Raw genomic sequence first — 13,893 nt, forward strand, 5'->3', positions numbered from 1 at the left:
ACCCCTTTGGCATATGCTGAATCACAAGATCAAGCTTTGGTTTATAAACCGATTGCTTTCTGGATGATGTATAAGGATTTGTACACAGTTATTTGTTCGATCATGGGATAAGTCCTAACAAGATGACCCGATTGATAACTCATTTTTTAGATGAAGTTTACCTGAACTTTATAGGTAACAAGTTCAACACATTATTATTTGTGTTCAAGTTAAGTTTAACCAAAAGTTTCACCGATTATCGCATTGTCGTTGATGTAGCCGGCAAGTGCAAAACAGTGCTCAGTACTGACGATAAGGAGTTTGAAGGATTGATAAGAATGTAGAGGATTGTACATTCCGGAAGAATATTGGGGAGGAGAAATTATTTGTTATATTCCATCCCGAGTTGACATCATTTTGGCACCGCAATAAAGCTATCTGCAATTGTTGTCTTGTTCAAATTGGCAGAGAATAATTAGGCAGCGAATGATAAACTGCATAGTCAAAACGTTTGTTGCTTAGATAGAGTAGATTTTTATTTACTTTTTCGGAAGGACAAGTCATCAGTATATTGTGGATATAAATGTGTCGCCGGTGTCGTGTGTTATGGTGGTGCCGCTCGGAACTGTTGGTCATCAGACCCTCCTTGTCGTACTGGTCATAGATGCGACGATTTTTCTCATCTGATAGCACTTAATATGCTTCGGAGATCTCCTTAAACCGTCGATACGATTCTTCTGGATTTTTATCTGGGTGCCATCGTAGCGCTAGTTTTTGTGTGCCTTTTTGATTTCCGCATCGGTAGTGGTTCTGGTCACCGCCAGCATTTTGTAATAGTCTACCATTGTGAACCAATATTTGTAATAACTTAACACACTCTACTTAGTGCCAGGCTACGCGAAACCGCTACTTTCGAAAGTTAATTACTAGCTGCTGCTACCCTATCAGTCTCTCTCTCTTTCTCGACTGAGGACTTCTATTTCGGTTGACTAAATTATGCAATGAAAATTGTACTTCCTGGGGTTTAATCTAACGAGAGCAATTCATTGTGAGGATGCGTTCCGTTATTGCTTGCCTCTGTAGAGGATGCGTGTCTCTTCACTTCGGCTGTCAGCTCTTACTTTTTGGGTAATTTTGCTATCATATTCTGCGGGATAAATCTGTGTAAAACCGCTACGTTATACTATGGTCACGTTAAAAACACTCTGCTATTTAATCTTATAGCATTGCTTTTAGCTATCGGGAAATCTTCTTCTCGACGTCGCACTTATTATTGTGATCCAACTTGGTGCGAACGGCAGTGGTTTCGTCGGAATTGCTCACTCGACAAGCTGTAGGTGCAAGGACTCTGCTACTAATGCCTGAGCGACTCGTTGAAACCTTCGCACAGGGTCAAATCGGGCTGTTCTTGTGCACAGGACCGGAACTGCGTGATCTTCCACGAGCATCGTCCTGCCGGAGCGTATTGCTGAACCAAAGCAGTCTGTGCTTCTGTGGCTGCCTCCTGCGAATCGGAACCGCTGAATATTCTGGTTAGGGGAATGTCCACCACCACCTGGCGTACCTGATATTTTTGACTTTAATCCAAGTCCCTGGCTGGTGGCTGCCATTGACGTAGCAACAGCCGAGCGTGTCGCAGGCTGGACCATCGGTTGACTCGGTGCCGGACGGGACGAAACAACTGCAACTGGAGCGAACCTAGAATGGGTTGTAATGGTCATCAATTACCAAGGGTGGTCAAAATGTTTTATGACTAACGTTGTGATTCAGCAAAAAATCAAACCAAATGAGATTGATCTCAACAACTGAACTAAATTCTATCCCTAAATTTGAAGAGGGTCTAACTACCAAATGTAAACATTGAGAAAAATTTTGGTCAAATTCATTATACAGTCGTGATGTTAAAAACTCTCCAAAGGAGATGTTGGCAGTTTAAATGCATCTATTCACATCTCTAATAATTGTCAGATTGATTGTAAATTTGACATAAGATTTTGACATTCAGATGTTTTTAGTTGGACAATGGTCCAACTAGCGAAGGTCCAACTAAAAAGCGGTCCAGTTAAAAAATGTCCAACCAGCGAATCACAACTGTAATATTTAAAAATTTAATACAGTTTTATTTCGTATGATTGCGCATATTGTTTCTACTTGGACACCAAAAGCAAGCTAATTCTTTAAAGGCCTGATATTACACCGAAAGTTAGAATAAAGAAGTTAAATCCTGAGACGTGACTTGCCGATAGATGTTTTCTTTTTTCTGTTCATTCTATAGTTCGTCTCACATAACCTCTCTTTCTGCTTCACATAGTTTAAATAGACTGGCTGCATTTGACAGTACCCCCAGGCTGTATTCGACGTTCGATTTTTTGCTATTTGCATGTCTCGTCTCAGGTTAAATCTAATTTGATGACCAGACTTTAATAGGGATTTTTCACGAAACCGCATTTTTCAAATTGGCAGACGCGATAACTCAGAAACTATTCAGCTGATTGACTTCATATTTTAAAGAGAGTGCATAATATGTGAAGCCAGTCGAAGTGAATATATAAATATAAATCTTACTAAATACTAAATACGTACACCGGGTGCGTACACGAGAACGATTCGCACAAGGCAAAAAGAGTCAACGCTAGTTTTGATGAGAGTGAGAATGAGAAATGGTGAGGTTGTACAGGCGAACAAGTGCATGTGTTTTTGTACGAAATACGCTGTTCGGGTTCGCACACAATATGTGGGTTTAATATAAGCACAGAACTAGGGGCAGATCACGCTAGGAATGTATAACAAATTCGCATCAAATTAGAAAAAAATACTTTTAATTTCCATTTTTGCATGAACTATCAACTTGCATTTTGGAGTAAGCCTTTTTCAAATGTTTGGCTTGAAATGGCTCACTTCAACGAATCATGTACAACAAAAGTCGAAATGCTAAATTTAACGGAACATTGCATGATGACGATAAATTACAACTGAGCGAGCTAGTTTACAAGGTGTTAATATTTAGCATCGAACCGAACCAAGTTTCTCATACTATGATCGAATCAACAAAAAATTTCAATACCATGTAAACAAGCTCTCTGAACTGTCAAATAGGTGAGGTTAAACATTTTCATGCAATGCTCTACAGCGAAAGGTTCACTTTATTTTGTTTACCTTGCCAATGAATTTTGTACCGCGACTCACCACTTCATTTGCCGCGTTGCCAAGAACTCGAGAAAAAAATATACAAACCAGTGCTGCCCAAACACACTTTTTGAGTCTCACCATTCTTGCAAAGGTGAAAAAAATATTCAACATTCTTGCATTTTTCAAACTTTAAAAAATCATTAAAAAATCACGATAGCTCTAACAAGTCTCATTTTAACGGAAATATTCTTAAAAATGTGTAATCTTTCGATTAAAAATAAGAAAAAAGGGGGTTAGGTCGGACGAGAAAGGTCTATTAGTATGTTGTGAATATATGTGTCGCCGGTGCCGTGTGTTATGGTGGTACCGGACGGAACCGTTGGTCAGCAGACCGTCCTTGTCGTACTGGTCATAGATGCGACGTTTTTTCTCATCTGATAGCACTTGACATGCTTCGGGGATCTGTCTTAACGCTCTCTACTTAGCGCAGGATACTCGAAACCGCTGCTAGCTTTCGAAAGAAAATTCCTAGCTGCTGCTACTCTATCAGTCTCTCTCTCTCTCTCTCTCTCTCTCTCTCTCTCTCTCTCTCTCTCTCGACTGAGGACTACAATTTCGGTCGATTAAATTATGCTATGAAAATTGTACTTCCTGCAATTTCATCTAACGAGATCAATTCATTGTGAGGAATTTCGCTGCGTTCCAATATTGCTTGCCTCTGTAGGTGACGATGTGTGTGGATTCACTTCGGCAGCCAGCTCTTATGTTTTGGGTAATTTTGCTATCTTATTCTGCTGAATAAATCATCTGCCTAAAGCCTCTACGTTATACTACGGTCACTTTGAAAACGCCCTGCTATTTTACTTGTAGCTCTTGTAGCTCTCGGCAAGTCAGTCCTGGCACTCTTCTCGACTATTCCTGGCACTATACCGCTGACGTCGCACTTATCACGGTGATCAAACTTGGCGAGAGCGGTAGTGGTTTCGTCGGAATTGTTCACTCGACAAGCAGTAAGTGCAAGGACTCTGCTACTTATGCCTGAGCCCCTCATTGAAACCTTCGTCCTGCCGGAGTGTTAGCTTCGTCCGATACCGGAGCGTATTGTTGAACCGAAGCAGTCTGTTACTGGCGCTGCTTCCTTCGAATCGGAATCGCTGAATATTCCCGTTAGCCGAATGTCCAACGTGACCGAAGGCAAACCGATTGCAGCAACACCACCAGCCGTAGCTGACATTTTGGCCTTCAATCCAAGTCCCTGCCATTGGCATAGCGACAGACGAGTGCGGCGCAGGCTGGACATCGGTTGACACGGTGCCGGACGGGGCGAAACAGCTGCAACAGGAGCGGACCTAGTATGGGGTGTAAAGGTCATCAATTGCCATAGATCACCAAAATGCTCTGCGACTAACATTGTGAACAAAACAAACCAAATCAAATTGATCGCAACAACGATAAAATAATCTAAATTCTACCCAAACATTTGAACAGGGTCACGGCCAAACGTAAACCTTGAGAAAAAGGCAAAAGAATTTTGGTCGAATTCATTATAATTCTATTTAAAAATTTAATACTGTTTTATTTAGTTTGATTGGGCAAATTGTTTACATCAGACACTCCCCTTAATTCATTGTGTACGTATTTCACTGCCTTTATTATCGTTTTGGAATCAGTTACAATAATCCTTTATAATCATTTTATAATATGCGTATTGCTAGTTAGGACTTTTATATCAGCCGGGCCCTTTTATAATTTGTTATAAAATCATTATCAAAATTCTTCATAATCCATTGTTGCGTTATGTTTATGCACATGGCCAGATAGATAGTTTTTAACTGGGACGTGACGTGTGGATACGAAAAAACCTAATGTCAATTGCAGCCAGGGGGAGCTGTCAAATGCAGCCAAAGGGAACCGTCAAATGCAGTGAGGGGGAACTGTCATATGTAGCCAGTCCATTTAAAATATGTGAGGAAGAAAGAGTGGCCATGCAAGACAAGAGATCAAATGAACAGAAAAATGAAAAAGAAAACATCTATCCACAGGTTTTGTCCCAGGATTTTAATAGAGAACATGAAAATTCGATTTGTTTGCATTTGGCAGTAGGCCTTTTTCAAATGTTTGGCTAGAAATTCCTTACTTCTTCAATGAATCATGTACAAGAAAAGTAAAAATGTTAAATTTAACGGAACAATGTATGATGCCGACATCAATTAAAAAATACAACTGAGCGACCTTGTTGGGAAAGTGTTAACATTTGGCAGCGAACCAAACCAAGTTTCTCATACTATGATCGAATCAACAAAAATTTCAAGATCATGTAAACAATCTCTTTGAACTGTCAAAAAAGTGAGGTTAAACATCACCATGCAACGTTCTCAACGGAGAGGTTCACTTTAGTTTGTTTACATAACCAATGAACTTTGTACCGCGACTCACCACTTCATTTGCCAGGAAGCCAAGCAAAAATATACAAAACAGTGTTGCCCAAACACACATTTTGAGTCCCACCATTCTTGCAACACGCTGAAGAATCAGGCCTGTTTGAATCAACATAACGTTTAGTTAAATCAAAAACGTGGCGAATGACTGTTTCAAACTGAAACGGGCGTTTTTTGAAAGCATGTATTTGGTTTAATTCAACAAATACTTCTGTTTACATTTTAAATAGAAACATTGTTGAATCAAAATAAAATTTGTTAGCTCTAACTGATCCCTTTGTTAAAAACCAACAGAATCTTTATTTAATTTCAACTAAATTTGAGTTGTTCTCTCCTGTGGTTAATACAAACAATTTGTTTTTGTTTCTTCAAACTTGTTTGTTCGTTTAAACTTATCATGATTTTGTTGTTTCAAACGAAATATTTGTTGAAACTACAGAAAAGACAACAAATGAATTAGTTGGTAATTTCAACCAACAGTATTGATTGAAGCAAACCTAAATCTTGTTTGTCACTATATCAAACAGAAAAATTGTTATTTAAAACCAAAATTTGTTTATTTTTACTAATTTTTTTTCTGCGTGAAGGGTGAAAAAAATACTCAACATTCTTGCATTTTTCAAATTTAAAAAAATCATTAAAAAATCACGATAGCTCCAAATAGTCTCATTTCAACGGCAATATTCTTAAAAATGTGTAGTCTTTTGAATAAAAATAAGAAAAAAAGGGGGTTAGGTCGGACGAGAAAGGTCTATTAAGTCTTTACCCTATTTTAGAAATATTTCATTCTATGAAAAACATTTAGGGACAGGCTGCTCATGGATCTTATGGAAACATTATTTTAAAAACTGTAATAATATGCTCGCTCGCCTGTCGAACAGTAAGGGCATATCATGACGCAGATAATGGCTGCTTTCACAAAATCCATTTGTTGCGTTATTTATACTGGTGTTCTACGCATAATTGTCCCATGTGTATAGGGAATGCCATAGAACATGGGACAGTTATGCGTATAATAGCGGCATTATAGTAGTCGTAATTCTACGGATAAATATTTATGATGAATGTTTTGAATGTTATTTAAAACCATCTCCATTTAATGTCATAAAATATATTTTATTCCATGTACAGCAATTACTTTACGAGCAATGGGCTGGATCCTAGGGGCAGATCACTCTAAGAATGTATAACAAATTTGCATCAAATTGAAAAAAATCCATTTTTGCATCAGCTTTGCACTGCCTCGCAGAAAAGTTTGTTTAACAAACGTCCTACGCTGATCCACTTTGTGATGTAGGGCTAGCTTTTCTGTAGGGTTTTGACGTCTTACACGCAACGCAAACAATATTGCACGCAACGCAAAAACATTGCACGCAACGCAAAATACGTTATGAATTTCTATTTTGATGGAAATAAATGCATTTAATTTCGCTGATTTTTAAAAATGCATCACAAGTGATCTGCCCCTAGGCTGGAACCCAAGTTGAGAATAGCTGAGCTAGTCTCACTATTGTTCTTTCACCTACTGTTAAACCTATTTTTTGGTGTAAAACGCATCCGGATTAAAACTCATAATTATTATATTTTACTAGTAGACCTAGAAAGCATCATAATTCACTTAAACGTGGGTTCCCATTGCCCACCCCAGCAGCAGCAATGTGGAAAAATTTATCATATCTTCGTCCTGCCTAATTGCCTTTTGTTGCTGCAGATGATTGAACCAGCGGGAAATATTGAGGTAGTGTTCTTTGTCCAAAGGCTGCAAGTTAACCTGTGGATATAGTAGATTTTAATGAGAAAATTAATTTAGGATTTGGATGAAAACCGCAGATGTTTTTTTCAGTTTTTTGGTAGGATTACTGTGCCCTAATTCATCTTAGCTCCTGTATTCATCCCACCCATTTGAATACATTAGTTAGAGCAGCGTCTGCTCTCTCTATTCAACGCATTATATCAAATGGTAGGATGAACAAGGGTGCGTTGTACTCGGCTTTTCACTTCGCTCAAACGCGAGTATTTTACACTTTCCAACCCAGATATCTTATGTTAACTGCTTCTTAAGAACGAAGCAAGCATTCTGATACCTATTAAGGTGGGGCATTGTTATATGGAAAAACGTAATCATAACAACATCAACCGAGCACAGCATTTTTTTAGTTACATTTGGGGTCCAAATAATTGAGCAAAATTTGGAGTCGATTGGTTTTGACCCGGCGTAGCGCATTGCGTTAGAAATTTAAATGGAAATTAGTATGGGAAAACCTACTTTTTTGCATTTTCAATTCTATAAACTACAATCCATCCTACAGTATGCCGACAATAGGATAGAAGTGTAGTCCGGGATATGCTGAACAACTTTGCCGAAAGATGTGTCGTGTTAGAATGTCTCTAAAACAAGTTATAGCTGTTCAAAATTCGATAGATCGAATTTTGGCATTTGACTCGATCTATCAAACTTTGAACAACTATAACTGGTTTTATAGACATTCTAACACCATGCATCCTTCGGAAAAGTTGTTCAGCATATCCTGGACTACACTTCTATCTGATTTTTGGCATACTGTAGGAAGAATTATGGCCTGTAAAATTAAAAATGCAAAAAAGTAGGTTTTCCACGGTAGTTTCCATACACATTTCAAACGCAATGCACTACGCCGGGTCAAAACCAATCGACTCCAAATTTTGCACAGTTATTTGGGACCCCAAATGGAACCAAAAAAGTGCTGTGCTGAAAAAACGATAATTTTGCCCCACCCTAATTTAAGCGCAATCCAATCACTGTAAGCCGAGTTACAACCGAAATAGTGTGATATCCTGACTAATGAGATGAATAAGGGCTTGTCTGCCCTATTCAATGCAAGACTGAAATTTATCGCATATTTTGACTTGAATAAATGAGGTTTAAACCATTTCAAATAATTTTGAAAACAGTAATGTGTCGTTAACTGGGAATGTTGACTGATTACAGTGAAGACCCGCTTGAATCAGTCCCTTGGCGAATTTTAAGCTGACAGAACGTGGACATCGACACAATCGGGACATATTATTTCTTTCTTTTTAGTAACCAAAACTGCTAAAATATTCTTCTTTGCTCCCTAGACATAGCATTATAACGTTCTCTGGCTATTTAGTATAAATTTCCTTTAGGAGGGTGTTATACTATGTTCACACTGCAGAGTTAAAACACGTTATAATAACTACCAATAAAAAGAATGTCATCAAGATAGCGTTAAAACACATTTTAACTCGTAGTGTGAACGTAGTATTACAGTGCAAAATTTAAAAAAATAATGTTTTTAGTTTTGCACATTTTGCATCTCTAAGCCTAAGGTAAGAAAAGGATTTACTCAAATTTGGCTTCGTTTCGTCTGCTAGAGCCCATCAATTGGATTTTCATATGAGGCTGTCAAATTCGGGTCAAAAAGCTAACAAAATCGGGGGTAAACCTAATCGGGGCAGATAAAATCGGGTGTTCACTGTATCACCATTTCATGTTACACTATTTACTACCTAATATTATATTAAAAAATGTCCCTCCCAACAAAGAGAATAGGGAAAGAGACGAATAGTATGAAGCCAAAAATACCTTATTGAGCAGACCAATTGTGCAATGTAAATAAACATTACTCATGCCTGAGTTGGAGGAGATAAGTATTGTACATCTATTAAAAAAGAAATTTCAATTTTCGTCAGAATTTGGTTCAATCGTGATTGTGAGGTGCATTCTAGAGTATATGTATGAGTAAAAACAAGCTTTAGAATTATTTCATCTCTTTGTTTCGAAATGCGCATCGTTTGATAAACAAATCCAACGATCGACATACGGTTTGTTTTCAAAATATAATAGGAGTCATTTAAAGTGCTGCCTGTGGAAGCGGTTGCCAAAATTCTAGTGTTGAAATCATCATAAAGGGAGTGTTGCCGTTTTGACTGATTTTCACTCTTCGTCTCTTTCCCTATTCTCTTTGCCTCCCAATTATGACAAAATGTCAGTCAAACTGACGTTTATTTTTAACTAAGACAAGACGAGACAACTAGAGCACTCTAGTTAGAGTGTGGCCAAGAGGCCATAACGTATCCAAACGAACATGAAATTTGACGTATTCACAATAGAAATACGTCAGATTTCTGCTCGTTTGGATACGTCAAACGCGTCTTAGCCGAACTCTAACTAGAGTGCTCTACACGCAACCGTAAAATAACCTGCAGAATAAGTTCTTTTAACTTAAATTTAGGTACTTTTGCCTCCCAATTATGACAAAATGTCAGTCAAACTGACGTTTATTTTTAACTAAGACAAGACGAGACAACTAGAGCACTCTAGTTAGAGTGTGGCCAAGAGGCCATGACGTATCCAAACGAACATGAAATTTGACGTATTCACAATAGAAATACGTCAGATTTCTGCTCGTTTGGATACGTCAAACGCGTCTTAGCCGAACTCTAACTAGAGTGCTCTACACGCAACCGTAAAATAACCTGCAGAATAAGTTCTTTTAACTTAAATTTAGGTACTTTTGAACTGTGCGTCGCTTTCGCACTTATTAGTGTTGTCAAAAACAAAACGAGAGATTCGACTCAGTCGAGGTCTTCCGTGCAGTAGGGTACTTTCAAGTTGTTTGGGGTATACTCAAAATTAGGTAAATTCAACTTAAATTTAAGTAAATTAAACTCAAGATTGAGTTATTATTTTTGCCGTAGTTAAATAGAAAGTACCTTCAACACGGTTTACCTAATTTTACCTAAGGTCCTTGTAATAGTGTAATCCGTGTAATGTTGTTTTCGATTGAGAGCTTAGACACTAACCCAGGTTAGTTTGCTTCAAACAAACGTTTTAATGTAACTGTGTTGGGTTCTTGCAAAACAGTGGTGATGTGAGCGAAACCGAAATATATTTCAGGCTGGAACGCAACTCGTTTTCAGCTCAGTGGCGCAAAACCTAAGTTCGAAGCTGGCTTCAAACAAACGGTTTGACAGCAGTTAGGTCCGAAACTGAGTTAGTTTCTGCCTCAAGCAAAAACGACAATAAAAACACAGAATCACTGGATAATGACTCGACATCTCTATAATTTGTTTTCTTTTTATACCTAGGTCAGTGACATTTTACTCATACACGAGAATAGTAAATTTTAATATTGCGCTCTGTCAGTGACATTTTACTCATACACGAGAATAGTAAATTTTAATATTGCGAATACGATAACAGGCTAACGTCACAAATACACATATAAATCTCGACAAACATATGATTACGGCCTAAAAGCCAACTGTCAAAATTCACTTTGAATGGAAATTCCGGACAAACCGTTAAACGTTAAAGTAAACGAAAGAGAAAAGTTTTCTCTTTCATAAACTGTTGTGAACTGTGTTCGACTAGTACCGGTTTGTCCGGAATTTTCATTCAAAGTGGATTTTGACAGTTGGCTTTTAGGCCGTAATCATATATTTGTCGAGAAATAATATAAAGATTTGGATTCATACGAATTCTATTGTTAGGTGTTCGATCGGAAGGCAACTAATATATGAATGGTAAACAAATGATTAATATGTCGAGTCTTTATTCAAATATTCACCGTTATTTAATATATTAAAAATTTATGATACAGAATTGACGAATTCAAATTATTTTATTAGGCAACTTGCATTGATCATGATGCCAACACTGCGAAATGGACCATGTGGTAACGAAAACAGTATCCCATTAGTCAAATTCGAAGACATCATTTGGGCTCCACGCTGGCTCCAGAAATCGCTTACAAGTTGTCTTGTCTTGTCTTAGATTTTTAATTGGGCTGCATGCACCCAAATGTAACGACTATAATAGTTTTTACTTACCAGTGTGTTTTGGATAGCATAGAATAGTACTACATCGGCAAGACTAAGGGCGTGATTTACCAAATAGGAACGAGTCTCAAGGTAGCTATTGAGTTCCTGCAACATCAAAACTTCAATCAATAAAATAATAATCACAGACATAACATTCTCCTTTTCCTTATGAGTAGTATTTCTTTTTAACGGGAATAGAAAGGTTCATTGCCCTGCCCGTAACATGTTGTTCTTTTTTGACAATATATCGACATATATAGATCTTTCATTAGGCAAATTGTAAATGCAAACAAACTGATTTTTCGTTTTTATAGCATTAAGGGACTAAAATGCTACACTGCTAAAAATCCAAACTTATATTTTATATATTCAACACATGATATAGAGTTCCAAGCAAATTATTTCACACACATTAATTGGCGGTTTGTTTTCCTCCAGCTGTCATATATAAAACTGTCAGCCAATTTAAACATTTGAAATAGCTCGCCTAAAGTATTTATAATGGTGTTGAAATGCTCTATGTCACTGTTAAACTTATTCCGGAGACGTACAATACCGGTTGGTCAGATTCCATCATGAAAATAATCCGATCGAAAAGCTATTTTCGATTTATTTTCCTCCAACTATGACAGGTGAAGGAAAACAAATCGTTGAACACACTAATACGGTTACAGATTGTCAAGTACTCTATACATATGCACACAAATGTGCTAAAAATATAAATTGTATTAGTCACTCACATACACAGGGATGCCACTTCTTAAGTGGTTTTGACCCAATGTCGTATATTCCTCATTGGTTTTGACCTGGAGATTTTCACTGTGTCTGTGTCTGTATGTAACGGACAAACTCTCATTCGTGTTTCTCAGCAATGGCTGAACCGATCTTATCCACACCAATTTTAAATGAAAGAACTATCAAACAGTAATAACGCTATTCACGGTGGTCCTAAAACCGTTAATAACAAAAAAATGACCAAAAATTTCTCGAACGGCATTCGAAAGATACAGTATCCAAGCATCTTCTCAGTGAATTTCAAAATGATCCTTCGAGAGATTCGAGAGAAATTGCGATTTGAAGTTTTATGACACGTTTCATAAGGCTACCAGCAAACACTCACGGGTTCGGTCCTATCTCTATAAACAAAAAAATATTTGTCTACTTATTTAGTACATGACATTCGAAAGATATAGTATTCAAGTATATCCCCTGCAAGTTTGAAAATATTTCATTGACGGAATCGAAATTTATAACGGTTTGGGTGTAGTATGCGGTCCATGTTTGTTCATTGACTATTTAGATCATTTATACGCGTCGCGGTTTTTAAAGGAAAACCTTACCATTTAATTACATAAATATAAAGTACAAAAGGTATTATTTATATAGTGCACTAAAAAAGTGTGAAAATAGGGTTGTCTACCAAACGTTAAATATAATGTGTAAATGCAAATTTTGCATTCTTCTTAATGAAAATTAACGATGAAACGTCTACCTGTTCAATAATGAAAAAAATAATTAGAATCGGTCAACAAACCATTGAGATATGGCCTTTTGAAGTAAACATTCCAACTTTTATCCATTTTTTTAAATTGCGAATAACTTTACTGAAGACAAATATCTATTTTGAATACTTTAAAAGTTATGGCTTGTTGTTTGTGGATTACCTTTTGACGCCTATTTATTGTTCAATATAGTAATAATCCATTGAAATAAGCCAAACATTATTACGATAAAACGAATTTTGCATTTCATTTTTCTATCTACAACCGCTAGAAATAATCACCGAACACTTCCAAGTTGTCTGGAAGGAACTTGATAACTTATCAGTGCACAAATGTTCATTTGTACGAACCTTCTGACTGCATTTTTTCTAACTTATAACCATCGGATCGATCTGAAACATATCGGAAAATGAAAGCGAAGTAAATAACTCCAAGCGACGGCGTAGCCAAGAGAAGGTTTTGGGGTTTAACACCATACAACTCCCCCCCCCCCCCCAACACAAAAAAAATTGGATTGAAGCTGAAAATTTATTGATGCTGACTGATTTAATTCAATATTACAATAACAATTATCTGATCCGTACATTGATAACCTGTTGTTGTAATCATCATGAGGACTTTTGAAATGTAACTGATCTATTGGTCTTGATTTCACAGTTGTCTAATAGCATCAATATCAGATTCCTGCCTGAAAACATTCCAATAGAAAATTCCAAAGTTCTGTAATCAATCATAATCCTCAGATTTCTTTTCAAATTGAGCTCGCTTTTGTAGAGATGTACTGTCATAAGGGTCTTTATTTAGTAGAAAGCGAAGTTAAAATTGATTAAATGTCTATGAAACATAGAACTGCTCACCAAAAAAATGCATAACTTTCAACATTTGCTAAAAATGTTTTTGCCTTTCTCATTCACTCTAAAATTCGTCAATCTAATCCCAACCCGGAGGGCCGAGTGTCATATGCCAATCGACTTAGTTCGTCGAGATCGGAAAATGTCTGTGTATGTATGTGTGTAAAG

The 13,893-nt window shown here is 37.1% G+C and overlaps 1 protein-coding gene across 3 annotated transcripts in view; it reads right to left on the reverse strand.

The window, feature by feature from the left end:
• Window positions 1-846: 846 nt before the first annotated feature.
• Window positions 847-13,893, reverse strand: part of LOC131682771 (eukaryotic translation elongation factor 1 epsilon-1) — a 75,924-nt gene continuing 62,877 nt past the window's right edge. The window contains exons 3-4 of one of the 3 annotated variants that reach the window (XM_058964492.1): window positions 1,544-1,677; window positions 847-1,483 (exon numbers count right to left, since the gene is read on the reverse strand). In XM_058964492.1, coding sequence (XP_058820475.1) covers window positions 1,372-1,483; window positions 1,544-1,677 — 246 coding nt within the window. In that variant the 3' untranslated portion in view covers window positions 847-1,371. Of the gene's footprint in view, window positions 1,484-1,543; window positions 1,678-6,641; window positions 7,318-11,381; window positions 11,478-13,893 lie in introns of those variants that run through there. The other 2 variants (XM_058964491.1, XM_058964493.1) reach the window with 2 other exon arrangements.

This window comes from Topomyia yanbarensis, chromosome 2 (assembly GCF_030247195.1).
Source record: "Topomyia yanbarensis strain Yona2022 chromosome 2, ASM3024719v1, whole genome shotgun sequence".
Classification (NCBI taxonomy): domain Eukaryota; kingdom Metazoa; phylum Arthropoda; class Insecta; order Diptera; family Culicidae; genus Topomyia; species Topomyia yanbarensis.